Here is an 18,859-nt window from a genome sequence, read left to right as displayed (position 1 = left end):
AGCAGCCCACGAGGGCATGGACAGTGTTTGGAAATGTGGAAGGTTCACGTGACAAGTGTTTCAGAAACCAGAAATGTAGTACTGGGAGCCATGTAGGCCTGGGAGCCATCAGACCTTCTTGCACTGCCTTTTTCTTCAGCTGTGAAAAAAATGCATGTCAAAGAGACTCTGATACAGTTCATAATTGTCCTTTGACCCAATGAAATAGACAGATATTTAAAAATATCCATCATGCATTGTTACCTTCAAGCATGAAAACTTTGCTTTTATGCAACTGCCTGTTCCTTGTCTCCTGGTCATGGCTTTTAATGATTATTATTTCATTGAATAGCTGATTCACAATTTATTTATAATTCTTCTCTTTTTGTATATTTGGATATTTGGATTAATTCTAATTTTCTATGATTATAAATAATGCTACTATGGCATCTCCACTTATAAATGATTGGTTTCTTTGCTATATTTGTGGCAAATGTTTTCCCAGTTTCTTAGTTGTTATTGAAAGCTCTTTATCATATTTTTGCCATACAGAATTTTTATATTGCTAAATATATCACTTTTACTTCTACCATCTGAAAGCTGTATACGTATTTCCTTATATTGCCTTTTACATTTTATTGTTACTTTTTTGCATGCATTTTAATTTAAGTTGAATTTATGTTAAGAAGTAAGAATTGGAATTTGTAAAATCAAATAACTGCCCTCAATTCAAGTAAATAAGTATATTTACTTTTGGAGATTTTTGAATATATTTTATTATAAGTATAGATAATATAAATATATAATATACCTCATAATATCAAATGTAAATTTTAAATATATATATATACTAGAGGGCCAAAGCATGAAGATTCGTGCAAGAATGGGCCTTCTCTCCCCTGGCTACTGGCACTGCCTTTGCTCCAGCTGGAGCTGCCTTTCCACCTTCCCACACTGCCCAGAGGCCTAAAGCTGCTGGGAAAGTGCAGTCCTGTCCCTGCCCCAGGCCACTTGGCACCTGCATATGCAAATTAACCCACCATCTTTGTTGGGTTAATTTTCATACTCACTCCTGATTGGCTGGTGGGCATTGTGAAGGTACAGTTTGCATCTTTCTCTAATTGCTGGGTCATAATTATTTAATTTGACTACATATTTACATATTGATCTTTAGAATAGTTGTACCTGTTGATATTATTATCACCAGCACATGATTAATCCCCTATTTTTTGCCAGTAGTTGGCACTGCACAGCCTATTTTTCCTTTCCATCTCCAACCACCTTATTTAGGACACTATAGGGCTATTTCTCAATATGCTATATGGATTACCTTGGATAAGATTTCAAGGATTGCTTTAATGTGACCATGTCTTTTTATCCAATTTACAATTCAATTTAGTACCCTTCCACTCCCTAAAATCTCTTAAATGTTTGCAAACACACTGTGCAAATTCGCACCTGTAAGACTCTGTTCCAAGCTTCTATGCTAAAGGCCCAGTATTTTTCTCAGTACTTAGCCAAGTTCTCTCACTCTGGTCTACAAGACTCAATTCTGTTTTGATATCCCCCCAAAATGTAAAGAGTTATTTCTCTTCACCTTCTCTCAATTTGTATTTTGTTTAATAAACATTCTAAAATGTGTGGCTTTTCTCACTCTCTCAAAACAAGAATGACCTAGTGTATTTTGTTGTAAGAAAGATCTCTTTGCGCTCCAGAGGATAAGAATAGCCTAGTCCTGGCCATATGTTTTTCACCTGTTAGAGCATAGGTCTCAGGTCTCAAGTTTCAATACCTGGTTAAGGGCATGTATCTGGGTTGCAGGTTTGATCCCTGGCCCGTGTGGAAGGCAACCAATTGATGTGTCTCTTTCACATCTCTCTCCCTCTCTCTCTCTCTCTCTCTCTCTCTCTCTCTCTCTCTCTCTCTCTCTCCCCCTGTTCCTTCTTCCTTCACTCCCTCCATTCCTCCCTCTCTAAAAATCAATGGAAAAAATACACTCTGGCAAGGATTAATGACAAATAACAAAAGAACAACAAAAAAGAATTAGCCTAAAGGTGGTTTTGATTTGCTCTTAATAGGACAGAAATGTTGCCAGTGCATTAGTAAAATATATAAATATATTCTGGACAATTGGATGGCCACTGGTAGAAGTATTATTTAATTGAATTGTACAATTGTATACTGTGGTTTGTTAACACACTAAAAATTTTAAATGTCATTTAAAGTAGACATTTGAGTCATTTGAGCTAATCCTTTGTTTACTTACAGTCTTCTTTCTAAGTTCTAATTAATGCAGATGTGTAAGATCTAATAAAATATTGGGTTTTGCCAAAACTGCTTTGGCTCAGTGGATAGAGCGGCAGCCTGTGGACTGAAAGATCTCAAGTTCGATTCTGGTTAAGGGCATGAACCTTGGTTGCGGGCACATCCCCAGTAGGGGGTGTGCAGGAGGCAGCTGATTGATGTTTCTCTTTCATCAATATTTCTAGCTCTCGATCCCACTCTCTTCCTCTCTGTAAAAAATCAATAAAATATATTTAGCTACTCAAGAATGCAAATGAGAAGATGGCTGCTCAGGTAGACACCTAGCCGCAGCCGCACACAACAATTTCAATAAAATACAACTAAAATATAAAATAGACATTACCCAGAGCTATAGGAAAGTCGACTGACTGGAAATTCTACAACGAGAAGCAAGGAGAAAACCAGAAGGAGGCGTGGAGGAGCTGTAAAAGCCTAAGGTACGGAGACACGCGGCGCGTGCGGAGAGGACAGAGTCCGAGAGGAGGGAGGCTGAGTGCCTGGCAGGCGTTCCCTAGTGGGAAGGAGATAGAAGCTCTGACTGTGCTGGGCCCCAGTTCTGACTGCTCTGAACCCCAGTTCTAGGCCAGACCCCGGGGACCCAGGCTCAAACAGAGGGAGCGGGGCTGTAAGGCGGAACCCTGGGGGAGCGGCGAAAGGAGGTCCCAGCTGTGCGCACATTGCGCGCAGAGAAGGGACGGTTGGCTGTGCCACGGGATTGCCCTGGCGGGAAGGAGACAGGGGCTCCAGACTGCTCTGAACGCCACCTCCGACTCCACTTCCAACTAAACTGAATCCCAGTTCCAGGCTCATTGGGGGAGAGCCTAGACTGTTTGGTAGCAGGCGAAAATCGAGGGCACCTTTCTCTCAGAGGTGCTTGCAGCGAGTACTGAAGGACCCTGAGACCCAGGAGCCGCATAGAGCGGGGCTGACAGAAGCCAAGGCTGTAGGCTCCACCCTGAAATACCGCCCCATCAGGAAAGCTGCGAAAATGCCGAGACGAAATAGATCACAAATGAAAGAAATGGAGGACAAAAAGCAACTGAATATAGAGTTCAAATCTACGCTTATAAGGTTTTTCAAGAGTTTCCTAGAAAAGATCGATAAGACCTATGAGGATATGAAAAGGGATCAAATATAATTAATAAGGAATCAATAAGAAATGATTAAGGGATCAACAAGAAATAAAGAATACATTGTCTGAAATAAAAAATATTATACAGAGTCCTAAAAACAGAATGGAAGATCGCAAGAATCAAGTCAAAGATTTGGAACATAAAGAGCCAGAAGACACTCCTCCACAGAAGCTAGAAGGCAAGAGAATCCAGAAAATTGAAGATAATGTAAGAAACCTCTGGGACAACTTCAAGCGAACCAACATCAGAATTATGGGGGTCCCAGAAGATGAGAGAGAACAAGATATCGAAAACATACTGAAAGAAATAGTGACAGAAAACTTCCCCCACCTGGTGAAATAATTAGACTTACAAGTCCAGGAAGTGCACAGAACTCTAAACAAAAGGAATCCAAAGAGGACCACACCAAGACAAATCATAATTAAAATTCCAAGAGCAAAAGACAAAGAGAGAATATTAAAAGCAGCAAGAGCAAAGAAGGTAGTTACCTATAAAGGAGCACCTATACGATTGTCAGCTGATTTCTCAACAGAAACCATGCAGGCCAGACGGGAATGGCAAGAAATATTCAAGGTGATGAACAGCAAGAACCTACAGCCAAAGATAATCTATCCAGCAAAGCTATCACTCAGAATTGAAGGTCAGATAAAGAGCTTCACTAATAAAAAAAAAGCTAAAGGAGTTCATCAACACCAAACCAGAATTATATGTATTGCTGAAGGGTTCTTTCAGAAGAGAAAGTAAATAAAGATAAAAATTATGAACAACAAATATGTAACTATCAACAAGTGAATCTAAAAACCAAGGAAATTTAAAAAAAAAAAAAATCTGATGAACAATATTAACTGTTGAATATAATAGAATCAGAGGTATGGAAGGGGAGTGAACTGATGATTCTTGGGGAAAAGGGGAGAGGGGGGTGTGGGAAGAGACTGAACATAAACTGTGCACCTATGGATGAGGACAATGGGGGGTGGGGAAAGGGCAGAGGGTGGGGTGGGAACCTGGTGGAGGAGAGCAATGGAGGGGGGTGGGGGGAAGGAACATTTGTAATAATATGAACAATAAAAATTTATTTTAAAAAGTAAATAAATTAATTAAATATATTTTAAAAATATATTGGATTTTCATAAAAGTTGTTAGATATTATTATGGGAATAATCACTGATGACCTTGTGGAAATTATTGAATAACTTTTGCAGTACTTAATCTTTTTTCTTATTTTTAATATATTTTTTATTGATTTTTTACAGAGAGGAAGAGAGGGATAGAGGCGTGTGAACTACAGAGGAAACACTTTTCCTGACAGCTCATTGGCTAAGCTCCCTGAATGCCTCTAATCGCTGGCTCCACCCCTGCCAAGGCCTAAAGCCTCGGGGCTTGAGCAGGAGCCCCCCAGCTCCCTCTGATTGTAGGTTCTATCCCTGTCTGGGCCCCAAATCTCTGGTGGAAGCTTGGGGCCTGGGCAGGTGACCTCCAGCTCCTTCCCATCATTGACTCCATCCCTGCCCAGGAGCCCCCTGACTCAGGCCCTTCCCAGATTGTTCAGGACCCATGTGAGGCCTACCTTGGAGTGACCTGGGTGCCAAGAAAGATCCCCGTACACAGGCTGCTGAGCACCTACATATGCAAATTAACCACCATCTTTGTTGGGTTAATTTGCATTCTCACTCTGATTGGCTGTGGGCAGAGTGGAGTTACAGCCAATTTACATGTCTATTATTCGGTATGACTAGAGGACTGGTGTGCAATTGAAATCACGTGAAGAGGTACCCTGCCTCCCACCGTGCTAGAAGACAGCCAGTGAGCCACCAGGGGAGTCAGGCCTGACTGGCACCATAGGCAGCAGAGACCTGCCCCAGGCCCTCCCTGCCCCCCTGCCTGTGTCCACTCCAGGCCGCCAGAGCCACCACGCCGGCTTGGGTAGCCTCTCCCACCCTCTCCATCTTTGCTCCTGGCCTCACCTGTGTGCACAACCTCTTCTTAGAGTCCCAGCCTAATTTGCATATTGCCTCTTTTTATATATATATATAGATATACATACATACATACAGAGATAAAAATATGTGTAAAGTTATAGATATTTACAATGAGTTTTATTTAGTCCACAAAACTCTGACAAGATTACATAACAATGAGTTAGTCATGCATAAATCTGAAAATATTACAAAGAAAAAAGCAATAGTTTTTGCCCTAAGTGAACATCAGCATTCTTCTATGTTATTTTTATTCCCCAGCTGATTCTGAGGTGGATGAGGCCCTGGGGTCATTTCAGGTATCTTCAGCAAAAACAGAAGGCATATCCAGTAGAAATTGGTGAATATATATTCAATAATTTCTATAATTGTAATCATACTGGCCCCACAAAATAGGCCCAGTTGGCCGCCAACATCTGCTGTAATAAAACCAATAAATTGAACCAGTCATGTTTTATTTTTAATAAAAAGGAAATTAAGCATCATTAGAATTTAAATTTTTGAGGCTAAATTAATCATAGTTATTGATATATGAAGATGAGTTAATTATATTATTTTAAATTTGGTATAAATAAAGTCATAGCAATTAATAGTCTGGAGATATGAATAAAATAATATTCATATAAATCTTTTCAAAAAGGAGAGAGGAAAAGCAAACATGTATATAGCCAAAATATAACTCAAAGAGTTTGAAAGATATTAACACAAACATAAAATATTCTCAATTATTACAAATTTATCTCCTTGTGTTGAGTGAAGAGCAGAAATGGGACATTCAGATGGCATTATTGGGTAATGATGTTTTCCATCAACATAAATTTCTACACAATTTGTGACTTCAAGTATCCAAATTATTTTTTAAACATCAATATTTATTTACACTAAAATATATTAACACAGCACTGTCGTTTTCTTAAAAATATTATAAATCCATGTTTGTTTTATTGTATTCAATATATGCTTTTTTATTGTGATAAAATATACATTTTAATAGCATGAATTTTACTATTTTAACCATTTTAAGTATACAGTTCTATGGCATTAAGTACATTCCCACTGTTGTGCCACCATCATCACCATCCATCTCTAGAACTTTTTCATCTGCTCAACTGAAACTCTGTACCGCTTAAACAATAAACTCTTCACCCCAATTTTGTCTCTATGACTTTTACTTCATTTTCCTTTTCAAATAGATTATGCCATTCATCTTTTCCTCATGGCCTGGGCCATTCTTAGGCTCATGCAATGTTTGTGAAGTGTGATGATGAAGTGAGTGAAGGCTCACCCAGGAGCATTGAGGGATTTCCTCCCTCTTCAGGGGTTCTGCTGTCATTTGATCTGACTCCCATAGCCTCTCTTTTCTCTTACTGACTTCCCTGTAATAGGCAGCAAGATCCAGAAAATCAGCAATTCCATTTATTAAGGACTGTATGATGAAGGAGAGTGCGCAGACAGCGGTGGCAACTTAAATGTTAAATTTTGCCAGCACGGGGATCTTCTTTTCAACTCCCTCTGGGTAGGGTTCTATATGGAGGTGTGAGCTGCATGATGTTCTACCCTGATATTGGATGCTGGACACTACAATAGTCACTTGCTGAGGAGAGAGTGGGATGTCTGAAGGGAAAGGAAGATGCTGTTTGTGACTATGAGATATGAACACCAGCCTTTTCTCTGTGAAAGCCCAGGTGAGGTTTGCAGAAGGTGTGTCCTGGGAGTGGAAAAGTGTCGGGTTTAAATGGTAGATGAATGACAAGCGCTACTCATTTTTCTCCCATTGATAAGCTAAACTTTAAATGCAAAAGAAAAAAATACTGATTTTTTTAAAAAAAAAATTTTAATTGAGGAGCAATTAAAAAACACTTACCAAGTAATTCAGATACACTCACTGCTTTTTGTTGCTGGGTTATCTTATAATTTAGGTCACTGTAGTTTATTTCAATGTTGACAAGATTCTCCCTGGGGATACAAACAGAGTTATGCTAACTCAAGATTGTCAACACTAATGTTAATTCCCTTTTGACAAAAGGGATAACCTTTTTGGTTCAGATGCTGTTTAATGTGGAATTAGGCACACCATCATGGCATTTAATACTAATCATAAGACCTTCATTTGGAGATCACTCTTGTCAGGCTTGGTATTTAGGGGAAGCATTTCCCCCCAGACCCAATAATTTTTTATGGTTCCTTCCTGAGAAACTGGAAAAATACATTAAATGTAAATATCTACCAAGTAGATTTGAGTATTGACCAACATTTAAGTGTGTGTCTACTTTTAATTCAAATTTTGGTTCTGTCCTATGTTACTTATGTGATTCTAGAGACACTGCATGATTTTCCTGAGTCTTGGTTTCCTCATCTATAGCCAAGATTTTAGGGTCAGGATTTTAGCATTATGGCGAAGAGCAATTAAACAATATAATGTAGAAAAGAATTGACACACAGTATATTGGGTATATAGTGAATGGTAGTCATTTATTTTATCTCATTAATATGTTAGGGCAGAGATTGTGGATTTTTGCTTTTGTGTGTGTGTGTGTGTGTGTGTGTGTGTGTGTGTGTGTGATGGATGGACACTAAATTGAAATAAATCAGTTGGAGATAGACAAATACCCATATGTTCACCTTCCTATGTGGAAACTAAAGAACAATATAAATGAACAAACAAGGCAAGAACAGACTCATAGACACAGAGAACAGACTGATAGTTGCCAGAGGGTAGAAGGGTTAGGGGACCAGATGAAATAGATGAAATAATTAAGAAGTACATATTGGTAGTTACAAAATAGTCACTGGGATATAAAGTACAGCATAGGCAATATAGTCCATAATATTCTAATAACAATGTATGATGTCAGGTAGGTACTGGAAATATCAGGAGAAACACTGCAATTATAAGTATATGATTGTCTAAACACTTGTTATATATCTGAAACTAATACAAAATAACATTGAATATAAACTGTAATTTAAAAAATTAAAATTTTATAGGTGACCAGACTATCTGAACACTATTTTAAAATATCACTTTATGTAATCTTAGATACTGTCACACTCTCAATTTCCAGACAAGACTTCTATCTTGAACTTCAATATGTCCAACTGCCTCTTAGTATTTCTATGTGGATGTTCAACTGGTGTTTCATGTTCAACATATTCCAAGTTAAACCCTTTATTTTTCCCCATTTATAATTTAATAACACTGAAAAACAATCCAACAGTGAATGTCTTTTACCTTTAAAATATATTGAGAATACAACCACCTCTTACTCTGCTTCCTGCCATACCAACCTCAATTCTATTCTCTCCATACACAAGCAGGCTTAGAATTTTTTCCTCTGCATTTGGTTTTCCCTCCTTTTAGAATGTCCTTCTTTCCTATAATATCAATATTAGCTCACCCTGGCAGGTGTAGCTCAGTTCGTTAGGCATTACCCCAGCTCTGAAAGTCAAAGGTTCAATTCCTGGTCAGGTTGTGGGTTGATCACATGATCACACTTGATAGGGGATGTACAATGCAGCCAATCAATGTGTCCTCTCACATCAATAAAAATCTTTTTAAAAAGACAAGCTTTTGTATCTCCTTGAGGTCAGCAGTTTTCAATGTGGTCATAGACCCATAGGTGTCCCCAATATCTTTTTTGGAGCTTCATGTGACCTAAATTATTTTCATAGTATGTTAACATATTATTTGACATTTTAACTCTGTTATTACAAGACAACTACAGTAGCCAGTTTATACATGAAACATCATTTTTATTTTTAAAAATTACTGATACACTATGACTGTTCAGACTATGATATTTCACAGGCATTTTCACAAAAATGGAAAAAAAAATGAGCCTTTCTCTTCAGGAAAAATAATCTAAGAAGCTCTGTAGGCAATAATACATTTTAAGCTTTACTTTTATGCTAAAGTTAAAATTTTGGGGGAAAAAATGTCTGTTATGATGAGCTTGTCAACGCTCCATTTTTTAAAAGATTTTTCTGATAAGTAATAACATTAAAATGAAATGTATAATATATAATAAAATAAATCATTATTTGGAAGATATACATAACTCAGAGAATTTTCCTAATGACCAGTAAGTGAGGCGCAAAATCATGGATGGGTAAAAATACCAGTTCAAATTGTAGGTATACAGTTGATAGATAGTAATATAACTGAATATGAAAAATTCTTGACATGTTTTGATATTGCACTGCTGATAGCTTTCAAATGTCACTATTCTCTCTTCTTGTCCCATGAGAGCTAAGCTAATTAACTAGAAAGCCCATGCACTACTTCCATTGGCACCTGGGAAGGTTAAACCACATGAACCTTGGCCCACTTTGGGGATTTCATCCAAGTCCTACCTCCTAACCACAATGAAAGGCAAAGTCAGTTCTATAATTTTATAAACATAAATGGACTTGAGATCAGGAAGTCTGAGAAGCACTGCTTTGCTCAACTTCCACTTTCCCACGAAGGTCTTATTTGATCACAGTCCTCAACACTTAGAACAATCTTCCCTGATTCTGGCTTTCCAAGCCCCTTTTGCTGCTTCCTTTTGTTCCACAGCACAGCATCATCTGAGATGCATATTTGTATTTATTGTCCATCTCCACCTCAATGGAAATAAAGGCACCAATGCGGGGATTTTGTCTTTTGGACATAGGGTATCCCTAATATCTAGAACTCCCCTGACTCTCGACACTCTTATAGGTATTATATTTATTAAACAGATAAGGAGACAAATTAAAAAAGAAACCAATGAATGGATAAATATTAACCTGTCTGTCTTATAAGATAAGGTGGAAACCAACCACCTGGTGATTATCAGTTGGCAATAATAATTGTCATTAAGAATGGATTCTATTAGTGTTGTTTCCTGGGATTATATGGTGTTCTTTAATATATCTAAAAAAGATAACTATAAATTACTCCCTTATTGTGTACAGTTTTAGAAATCAATGTTCACAAATATACTTAATTCAAAATGTATCACTAATATGTTTACTTATTTTCCATTGGTTTAGCCCTGGGTAACTGAACAATGCACTATGTTTAAATCAATAATCAGGGATATTGGAATATTTATAAATAATAAAATAATTTTCAAATTGAAGGAAATAGTAAAGTTGCCTTGGAAGTCTAGGAATTTTAGTAATATTGGAATCATTTTGTCCTCCATTGTGCCCCTAATTTGCATGTACACTGATAATAATGTTTAATTTCCCAAGCACAACACTTGTAACCATTTACAGACATTATTCATTCTGTGCTTTGAGAGAAGATAAATTCATTCCCTTGAAAAATATTGTGATATTTACTCAACTTCATTCAGGTAGGTGAGTTGCCCAGTAATTTGATTCTCTTTGAACTTATGTCACATGATGATCATAAAATTGTTTGGGATTTAAGTCTAGGAATATTTGTTTAAGTCAGTAGATGCATGATTATAAAACAAAATCTGGATTTTAATAAGAATGAGGAAATCAAAGAAAATTTGAGGATTTCTATTTAAAAAGCAATAAAAGAATGCTTCCAGGTACTTAAGTATGAGTATCGTAGCAAGGGGAATAAAATGGTTTTGAATAAAGCAAACTATTTTTTACAATATTTCCTTAAAAATCTGTTAAATTAAAAAGTTACATTACAAAGTTCACTTGTTTTACTAACAGAATTGGCCTAAATTCAGCAATAATATACCCTGATATTCACTTCCACACTTCCCTCAGGATCAGCTTTTTATTATCTTCTCAATAGGGTTCATCAACTGCCACAGGAGGCCCGTGGATGGGTCCAAGATTGGAACTGGTTTTTGCTTCAAGAGGAAGCATTTACAGGGTTCATGATTAGGTCAGGACTTGCTATTATCTTTTTCTCCTCCTCCTCCTCCTCTTCCTCCTTCTTCTCCTCCTCCTCCTCCTCTTCCTCCTCCTTCTTCTTCTCCTCCTCCTTTTCTTTTTTTAATATTGCTGCTAAGGTTTCACATCTGCTCTCCTAACAAACTGTATCTCTGTATTCTGATGTATTACTCTTTGATTCCTGGTACCTGTTCACAAACTAATTTCTTTTATATGTGACTTCTAACCACCAACTCTAGAATTTGGATACCCAAGTTCAGCTGCATTTGTTCAGCTACTTGCCTTAGTCTTCATGGTAATGGCCTCCAATATTCACAACAATATAAGGTCCTTACATGTCAATTATATGATTAGATTAATTGTAGAACTACTTGTAATAAGGGGAGCAGAATATGCCATCCCCAAATATGCCATTTCAGCATATTGATTACTTTGAATTAAAGTTACTTAAGAAGGAGCCAGTGCAAGAGAACATCCTGACCTTTATTTGACCCCTTGAAAGCAAAAAATAAATGTTTCATATGAAAGGTGCCCTCCCTGTAACAGGAGGGTAAAAGGCCTCCTTATCAGAGATAGGGAATTTAGGGCAAGAAGGTGGTATAAACATACCTTATTCCTTCTTTACTACTACTACTCCAAGCTCAAATCCCCTGTCTTGTCAATTTTAACAAATTTTTATTTCTTCATCTAAAAGGTATAGAAGCTGCCTGCATTGGTCACTTCTTTGAGTCTTACATTTTCATGGGCACCCAAGTGTATAAAATTGAATTACTTTTCTTCTTTTAATCTGTGTTATGGCAATTTAAAGTTAGACCAGCCGAATGACCTAAAAGGGAAGAATGGGAACTTTTTTTCCCCCCCGCCTATCACAATAATGTAATATATAATATAATAATTTAGAGAAAACAAAGCATGCCCTGTAGGATCATCTTGTTGATCCATGGACTTCTTTTCTGATTCACAAATGTGTCTCTAAAATCATGCCTACATTCTCTGTATATTAAATAATTTTGAAACTCAAGAGATCTCTATCAGCCCAAAGTGCTCTTTTCAGCCATGTTTAAGTATATAAGAGGAATAATACTAAGTTAGTTTCTCCATATTAAAATTGAATAGAGACATCTTTAGGAGTCAGAAGCGCTAAAAATATAGTTGCAAATTTCTAGCTTTTCATTTATTTCTCTGCTAAATGTTTGAAGTCATACCTTGTCAACCCTGTCTTGATGAAAATACTACTGGGCATTTACATGGGTAGAGCTTTTCTTATTTTTCAAACTAAAGCTAGAATTTAAGAATACTTTCAAAGTTTGGTACTTGGCTATGCAAGAGTAAATCAGCTTTTAAATAGTTAATATGTTTTTATTATTAAAATGTAAAAATAAATACCAATGAACTATATTGCCATTTCAGGTCCTCTGTCTATAAATATAAACAAAAGCAAAGACAAATGTTAAGGTTGCTTCCTGATTTTAAAGAAGAGTTATTTATAAACTTTGACTTGTAAATTCTAAGTGACAGCATGGTGTAGTGGAAATATAACTAATTTAATCCTCAGTTAAATAAAATTGGAATGCTATATCTGTGTGGAAAAATATATAGAGACCGAAACCATAGGTCTTAGGCATAATTCCTTTCTGTACCATTGAAAGAACTTTCTTTCAGAGGACAGTTACCTGAAATACAGTGCTTCAGTTTCCTCATCAATAAGATAAGAATAATGATTTGTGCTCAATATACTTTATATAATTATTAGAAGACTCAAACTACATAATATACAGGTAAATGATTTCCATATCTTAAAGCATTAACTTATATGATTAACGGATATGATAGCATTATTATTTTTCCAAGTTGGGCCAATAACAGTAAGGTCAGATTAGTCAAGCAAACCAAATTTTTCTTTTCAGACAATTAAATGAAGGAATTAAAATTCTAGTGTGTCATTGTTAATTCAGTGATGGAAGCCATTACCTCCGATCAGAATTTCACTTTCAGAGACTTTGAAAGTTATGAGAAAAGAAAATATTCATGTAAATAACAAATCCTTTATAAGACTAAAAGATTACCTGATGTATTTTTGGCTTTGGTTCAACTTCTTGGAAAGATATTTCAAAGCTTTTTGACTTGGAAAAGTGGAATAAGAAATAGTAGCAGGGTATTCTGTTTCTTCACAAGGAACCGGGCAGCTAGAATTATGTGTCCCCATTGTACATAATCCCTTCACTTCGATGTGGTCTGAAACAAAAATCAGGGCAGGACATTCAGAAAAGAGGACAGAGCTTTAAAAAATTTATCATTTTACTTTTAATGCTTAAAAAATAGTTTACAAGTCCTATCAATGCTTTCTTTTTTGTTGTTAATCCTTACCCGAGGATATTTTTCCATTGATTTTTAGAGAGAATGGGAGGGGGAGCGACAAAGAGAGAGAAACATTGATATGAGAAAGACACATTGGTTGTTTGCCCTCTGCACCCCTGACCAGAACCAGGAATCAAGTCTACAACCTAGGTACGTGCCCTTGACCTGAACCAAACTCAGAACTCTTAAGTCTGTGGGCCAATGCCCTATCCACGGAGCCAAACTGGCCAGGGCTATCAACTTTCTTAACAAAAGCTATTTATATTTTATTTTTTTATTTTTTTGAATAAATAAAGCAAAGGACACAAGATATAAAACATACAAGTTGTTACCCTTGAGTTAATTGAATAACTAAATTCAGATATGTTTTATGGGGGGAAAATATAACTTATTTCCAGAAACTCTCTGGCTTGTTTTAATAAAATATCAGACATCTGGACAGTAGAAAAATAGCAAAGATGTTGCTGACACCTTGTGTCACTCTTAGAGGAACTTTCCACTGTAATCCTAAAAATCTGGTTAACTCTAAAATTATCCTTGGGCTTGTCGAAGCTTTTGTGAAATACGCTGCCAGGTATTGAGACTCTTATATCCATGGACCCAGTGACTTCTGAATGAGCTACTGAGCTTCTCTGCCCTCTGCCTCCCTAGAGCATCTGGTCTGTCCAGGCATGTGTACTAGACGAAACCCCGCAGGAAGTGGAGGGTACCTCTCTTCAGTTTTCTTTTGGACAACCGCCCAGTGCCCAGTCTCACTGCTACTCACTCTTGGTAGATATTCCAGTTGTTTTTCCTGTGGTTTTGTTATTGAAACTCTCTCTCTCTTTTATTTTTATTTATAGGAATGCTTTGTTCCCAAGACCTCTTGATTAATGACCAACTTTTGGCTTGTTTTCCAAACTCTAACTTTGATACTCCTTTATGGTATGATTTAATTTGCATTGTTTATTTTTTTAAAGAATACTAGTAAATGCCGAAGCTGGTTTGGCTCAGTGGTAGAGAGTCGGTCTGCGGACTGAAAGGTCCCAGGTTTGATTCCGGTCAAGGGCATGTACATTGGTTGCGGGCACATCCCCGGTGGGGGGTGTGCAAAAGGCAGCTGGTCGATGCTTCTCTCTCATCGACGTTTCTATCTCTATCTTCTCTCCCTTCCTCCTCTCTGTGAAATATCAATAAAATATATTTTTTTTAAAAAAGAAAAAAAGAATACTAGTAATAACCACCATTCTTTCTCCATAGTCACCCAAATACATTCTCTCTCTCTCTCTCTCTCTCTCTCTCTCTCTCTCTCTCTCTCTCTCTCTCTCTCTCTCCCCCTCCCCTTCTGTTATTATCCCACAACTTATTATCCCACAGAACTGCATGCACAATTTGTTGTCCCAAGCTTTCCCTCCAGCTTTTAGTAGGGACAGGAGATCACAAGAAATTAGGCAACTTAACTTCTACTTCATTGGTCCCTTCTACCCATACCCATTCCATGAAATATTTTACAACCATTAAAAAGGACGTGCTAATCTATTCCTGTTGTTCTGGATAGGTTTTTCCACAATGGATTAGAAAAGCAAGTTACATAAACAGAAGAGTATGTAATGTGATTTCATTTATTAATAAAAGAATCAATGACTTAAAGACATTAATATGAAGCTATATATGTGAAGAAAATTATGGTGGAATATACTAGAGTGTTAACATTGGTTGTGGGTTAAAAAATATGTAAGCAAAGTTTTTGCTGTTTAATGAGAAATTGTCCTCAATAACTATAACATGTGTGGTTGTGATTACATTTAGATAGAAATTTAATCCATGCATTTATATATAATGTATACACAATGAAATTAATAAATGAAAGGATGGTCACCTGCATTATGATGATGATTTTCAGAGTGCTGCAACTTCTACTAATATTGACATGGCTTTTTTCAATTCTATAATGTTTGAACAAGTCCCAACGAGTATGCTTTCTTTATATATTGAGAAAAAAACAAACTTATTTTGATTATAAGGAAGTACATGCAAATTTAAAAACATGCAAATTTGGAATAACAATCAGAATCCTCTTACTGTTACTTTGTCACTGCATCTTTAATTCAGATGTATCTTGAAATCAGAGGATTTTTTGTTTTGTTTTACTATGTCTGTCTAAGCTAGTAATGTTGATTTTAAGAACATTAAGAGCTCCCTTTTATAGTCTCTCTTTTGTTTCACTTATGGACTATTAATAGTATAATTTAAAGTTTTGTGTTACTATGTACAACTTTTATATAAATCATGAAAAGGAGAGAATGTATTAAGCCACTTACCAAGTGTAGGAGAAACACAGTTGTAAAACTTTTTTAGGTCACACTCTATCCCCTTTCCTTAAAAAGAATAAATATAAATATAGAGACTTGGTATTTTATTCAATAAATGACATAACAATACTATCTTTTCCCCATCTATCCATCAAACAATTTATCTATCTGTCTATACCATTATAAAATTAGTTAAATGAATAATAATTTTAAAATTGCAATTTTATGATGTGTTGATTTCTCATGTTTCAAATAAAGTAAATAAAATCAAATAAGGGAAAATTTTACCAGGAAGAAGAAAAGGTAAACATCCACACTGCTTTTCTATGTGCTGCGCTTTGCATTCCTTTAAGCAACCGGAAGTGCTGTAGGTACTGAAAGTCTGCAGCTTGATGTTAGGGTTGCATTCTCCCCATGGGTATTCTTGGTGAACTGTCTTGAGATAAAATAAATACCTGGTTCAGGAGATTTTCCTGGGTCAGTCCACCCCTTTCTATCTCACCAAGAAAGGAATTTTTACTTTTATTTTTTTTCCTTGCTATTGCATTTATTGGGGTGACACTGGTTAACAAAATCTTTTATTTTTCTTTCATATCTATTTGATTTTTTTGGTTGACTACATTAGCCAATTTTGCCTACTCTATTAACCTGAAAAAATATCTGAAGGTAAGTGTAATAGTGGTCCTTTAAACAGTATCCCAAATGCTCTGTGCTTATGGTGAATTAATAAAATCAGATTCGGACAGTCTGATTGCTCTAAACATTGAGTCATATAAAATATTGTCATTTATGGAAAGTATATGTTAGCATATTAATCAGCTCATCCACAAAACAACAACCAAAATCACACCCAAAAAATCTTGTATTGAAAACCTATTTTGTACCAGGCAATATGGTTAAGTGTTTACTTTAAGTGATTGCACTTAAACTTCATAATAACTGTGAAAAGGAAATGTTATTCACACACATTCCCCCAGGGTACAGAGAGGAGAAGAAAATTTCAGGGAGTTGATTCAAGAAGCTACAGAGTTAGTATCTGGCAAGTGGAAATCTGGCAGACATGTCTGACTCCAACATTTTGCTTTTCCCACTTATTTTTCTCCTTCACAGAACGTCCCACTGAGAAAATGCATAGTTCAGCAACTTAGGTGTCTCCTCATATATACTGAGCCTTCCATTTCTAATGAGATTGAAAGTTAATTTGCATTTGGTAGGCTTGTTATCTCTCACTTACATGGTAAATGTGAATTCACTGTTTTTCTACTATAATAGTAAAGGAAAGTATTTGAAATGAAACTGGAATTTCCAGAGTTGTTCTAATGTCATGGAGGAAAGGGGTTCTTAGTGGAAAATGTTGTTTATGCATATATGTATTCACTACCCCCTGATTCCCTCATGTCACACATTTTGCCAATATTTACCTTCACCTGGCGGATGGTTACCCGTGCGTGCATTCCCACTGGTGATGACAAACCTAAACCATCAAACTGTGGCACCTTCTTTGGTGAATGGATGACAAAGATGATCCCGGCATCAACAAAACCAAGAGTGGGGTCATCCGTGAATTCCTCCTGAAACAAAACACACCCTCTCCCCAATTACAAATCGATATCAGTTCTACATAAGTTTGAGATTTAGCTTTAACATGACAGAATTTGATTTACTTAATAAAATATTTGTGGTCAGTCTTTAATCTCTTTGTAAGCTATGAAAATTAAACACCTAACACATCCTTTCTAGGGCGGAATCACATTTCAAGGCTTCGACAGTTGTGCATGGATCACTTTTACCTAATATGAAGGCTATTGACATATTTGAGTCATCTAATTTCTGGCTCTCCAACCAGTGGCCTTTGAGTTGCTTTGTCTTTGGCTGTTCTCTTTGTTTCATTTGTTTTAGAAAATTATTAGGCATTCTTCTTCTTTTGTAAATAAAATCTCTGGCTTTATTTAAAATTCAAATTCATTTTCCTGTAAGAGTGAAGACATCCTCTTTGTCTAACCCCAGAGCTCTTCTTTTATAGCCTTTAATCAGATAAATAAATGTAAGACTATACTTCTGGGGACTTGGCTATTTGTTTCAGGCTACAGGGAGAAGGAATGGACTTGGGAATATAATGATTCTTCTTATGAATGGGTCAACTCTATTATGGAATTACATTTAATAAACATGCTTAACATTCCATTTATAACTCAGAACCCCATTTCTCTGTGGCCTGTTATAACTGTATGAAACACTTAACTGGCTCATATGAAGAATATTTCAGTGTTATTTACTTATGGAATATATATATTTTTAAATTTCTTTATCGATTAAGGTGTTACATATGTGTCCTTATTTCCCCCATTCCCTCCCCCTGCATCCTTCTCACTCATTCCCTCACCCCCCTGGTGTCTGTGTCCATTAGTTAGGCTTGTGTGCATGCATACAAGTCCTTTGGTTGATTTCTCCCCCTTACCCCACCTTCCCCTACCTTCCCTCTGAGGTTTGATGGTCTGATTAATGTTTCTCTGTTTTGTATTGAATATTCAGATTTTAATTGCATTTTAAAGTAGTTAGGCAATTCTAGCTTATAAAATTTGTAATACATAGTTTGAAATGACCCTATGATTTACATTTGAATGACATGAAAATATTAATCAGATAGATATACAAGCATGGGTTCATGCATTGAACTGTACAGTACTGTGTTTAAACATAAAAAATGGGATACAAGAGGAAGTTATCCTGTATAATAAAAGGCTAATATGCAAATCTACCAAACAGCAGATGTGCACTGACCACCAGGGGCAGACGCTCAACACAGTAGCTGCTCCCTGGTGGTCAGTGGGCTCCCACAGGGGGAACGCCACTCAGCCAGAAACCCTGAGCCTGGCTCACAGTTAGTGAGGACAGCGGCGGAGGCAGCAGCAGCACTAAAGATGTCCCGCAGTTGGACATTCCACTCACAGTCTTGGACCCCTCGCTCTTT

At 36.6% G+C, this 18,859-nt stretch overlaps 1 protein-coding gene across 2 annotated transcripts in view; it reads right to left on the bottom strand.

Moving 5' to 3' along the window:
* Window positions 1–4,895: 4,895 nt before the first annotated feature.
* The window catches only part of LOC311622866 (acid-sensing ion channel 5), an 89,411-nt gene continuing 75,447 nt past the window's right edge, over window positions 4,896–18,859 (bottom strand). The window contains exons 5-10 of one of the 2 annotated variants that reach the window (XM_084884328.1): window positions 17,310–17,459; window positions 16,177–16,324; window positions 15,898–15,954; window positions 13,306–13,474; window positions 7,257–7,348; window positions 4,896–5,811 (exon numbers count right to left, since the gene is read on the bottom strand). In XM_084884328.1, coding sequence (XP_084740454.1) covers window positions 5,621–5,811; window positions 7,257–7,348; window positions 13,306–13,474; window positions 15,898–15,954; window positions 16,177–16,324; window positions 17,310–17,459 — 807 coding nt within the window. In that variant the 3' untranslated portion in view covers window positions 4,896–5,620. The remainder of the gene's footprint in view (window positions 5,812–7,256; window positions 7,349–13,305; window positions 13,475–15,897; window positions 15,955–16,176; window positions 16,325–17,309; window positions 17,460–18,859) is intronic. The other variant, XM_084884330.1, reaches the window with a different exon arrangement.

This window comes from Pipistrellus hanaki (genome assembly GCF_964339955.1).
Source record: "Pipistrellus hanaki genome assembly, chromosome: 5".
NCBI classification, from domain to species: domain Eukaryota; kingdom Metazoa; phylum Chordata; class Mammalia; order Chiroptera; family Vespertilionidae; genus Pipistrellus; species Pipistrellus hanaki.
This window is presented reverse-complemented; position numbering and strand designations above follow the sequence as displayed.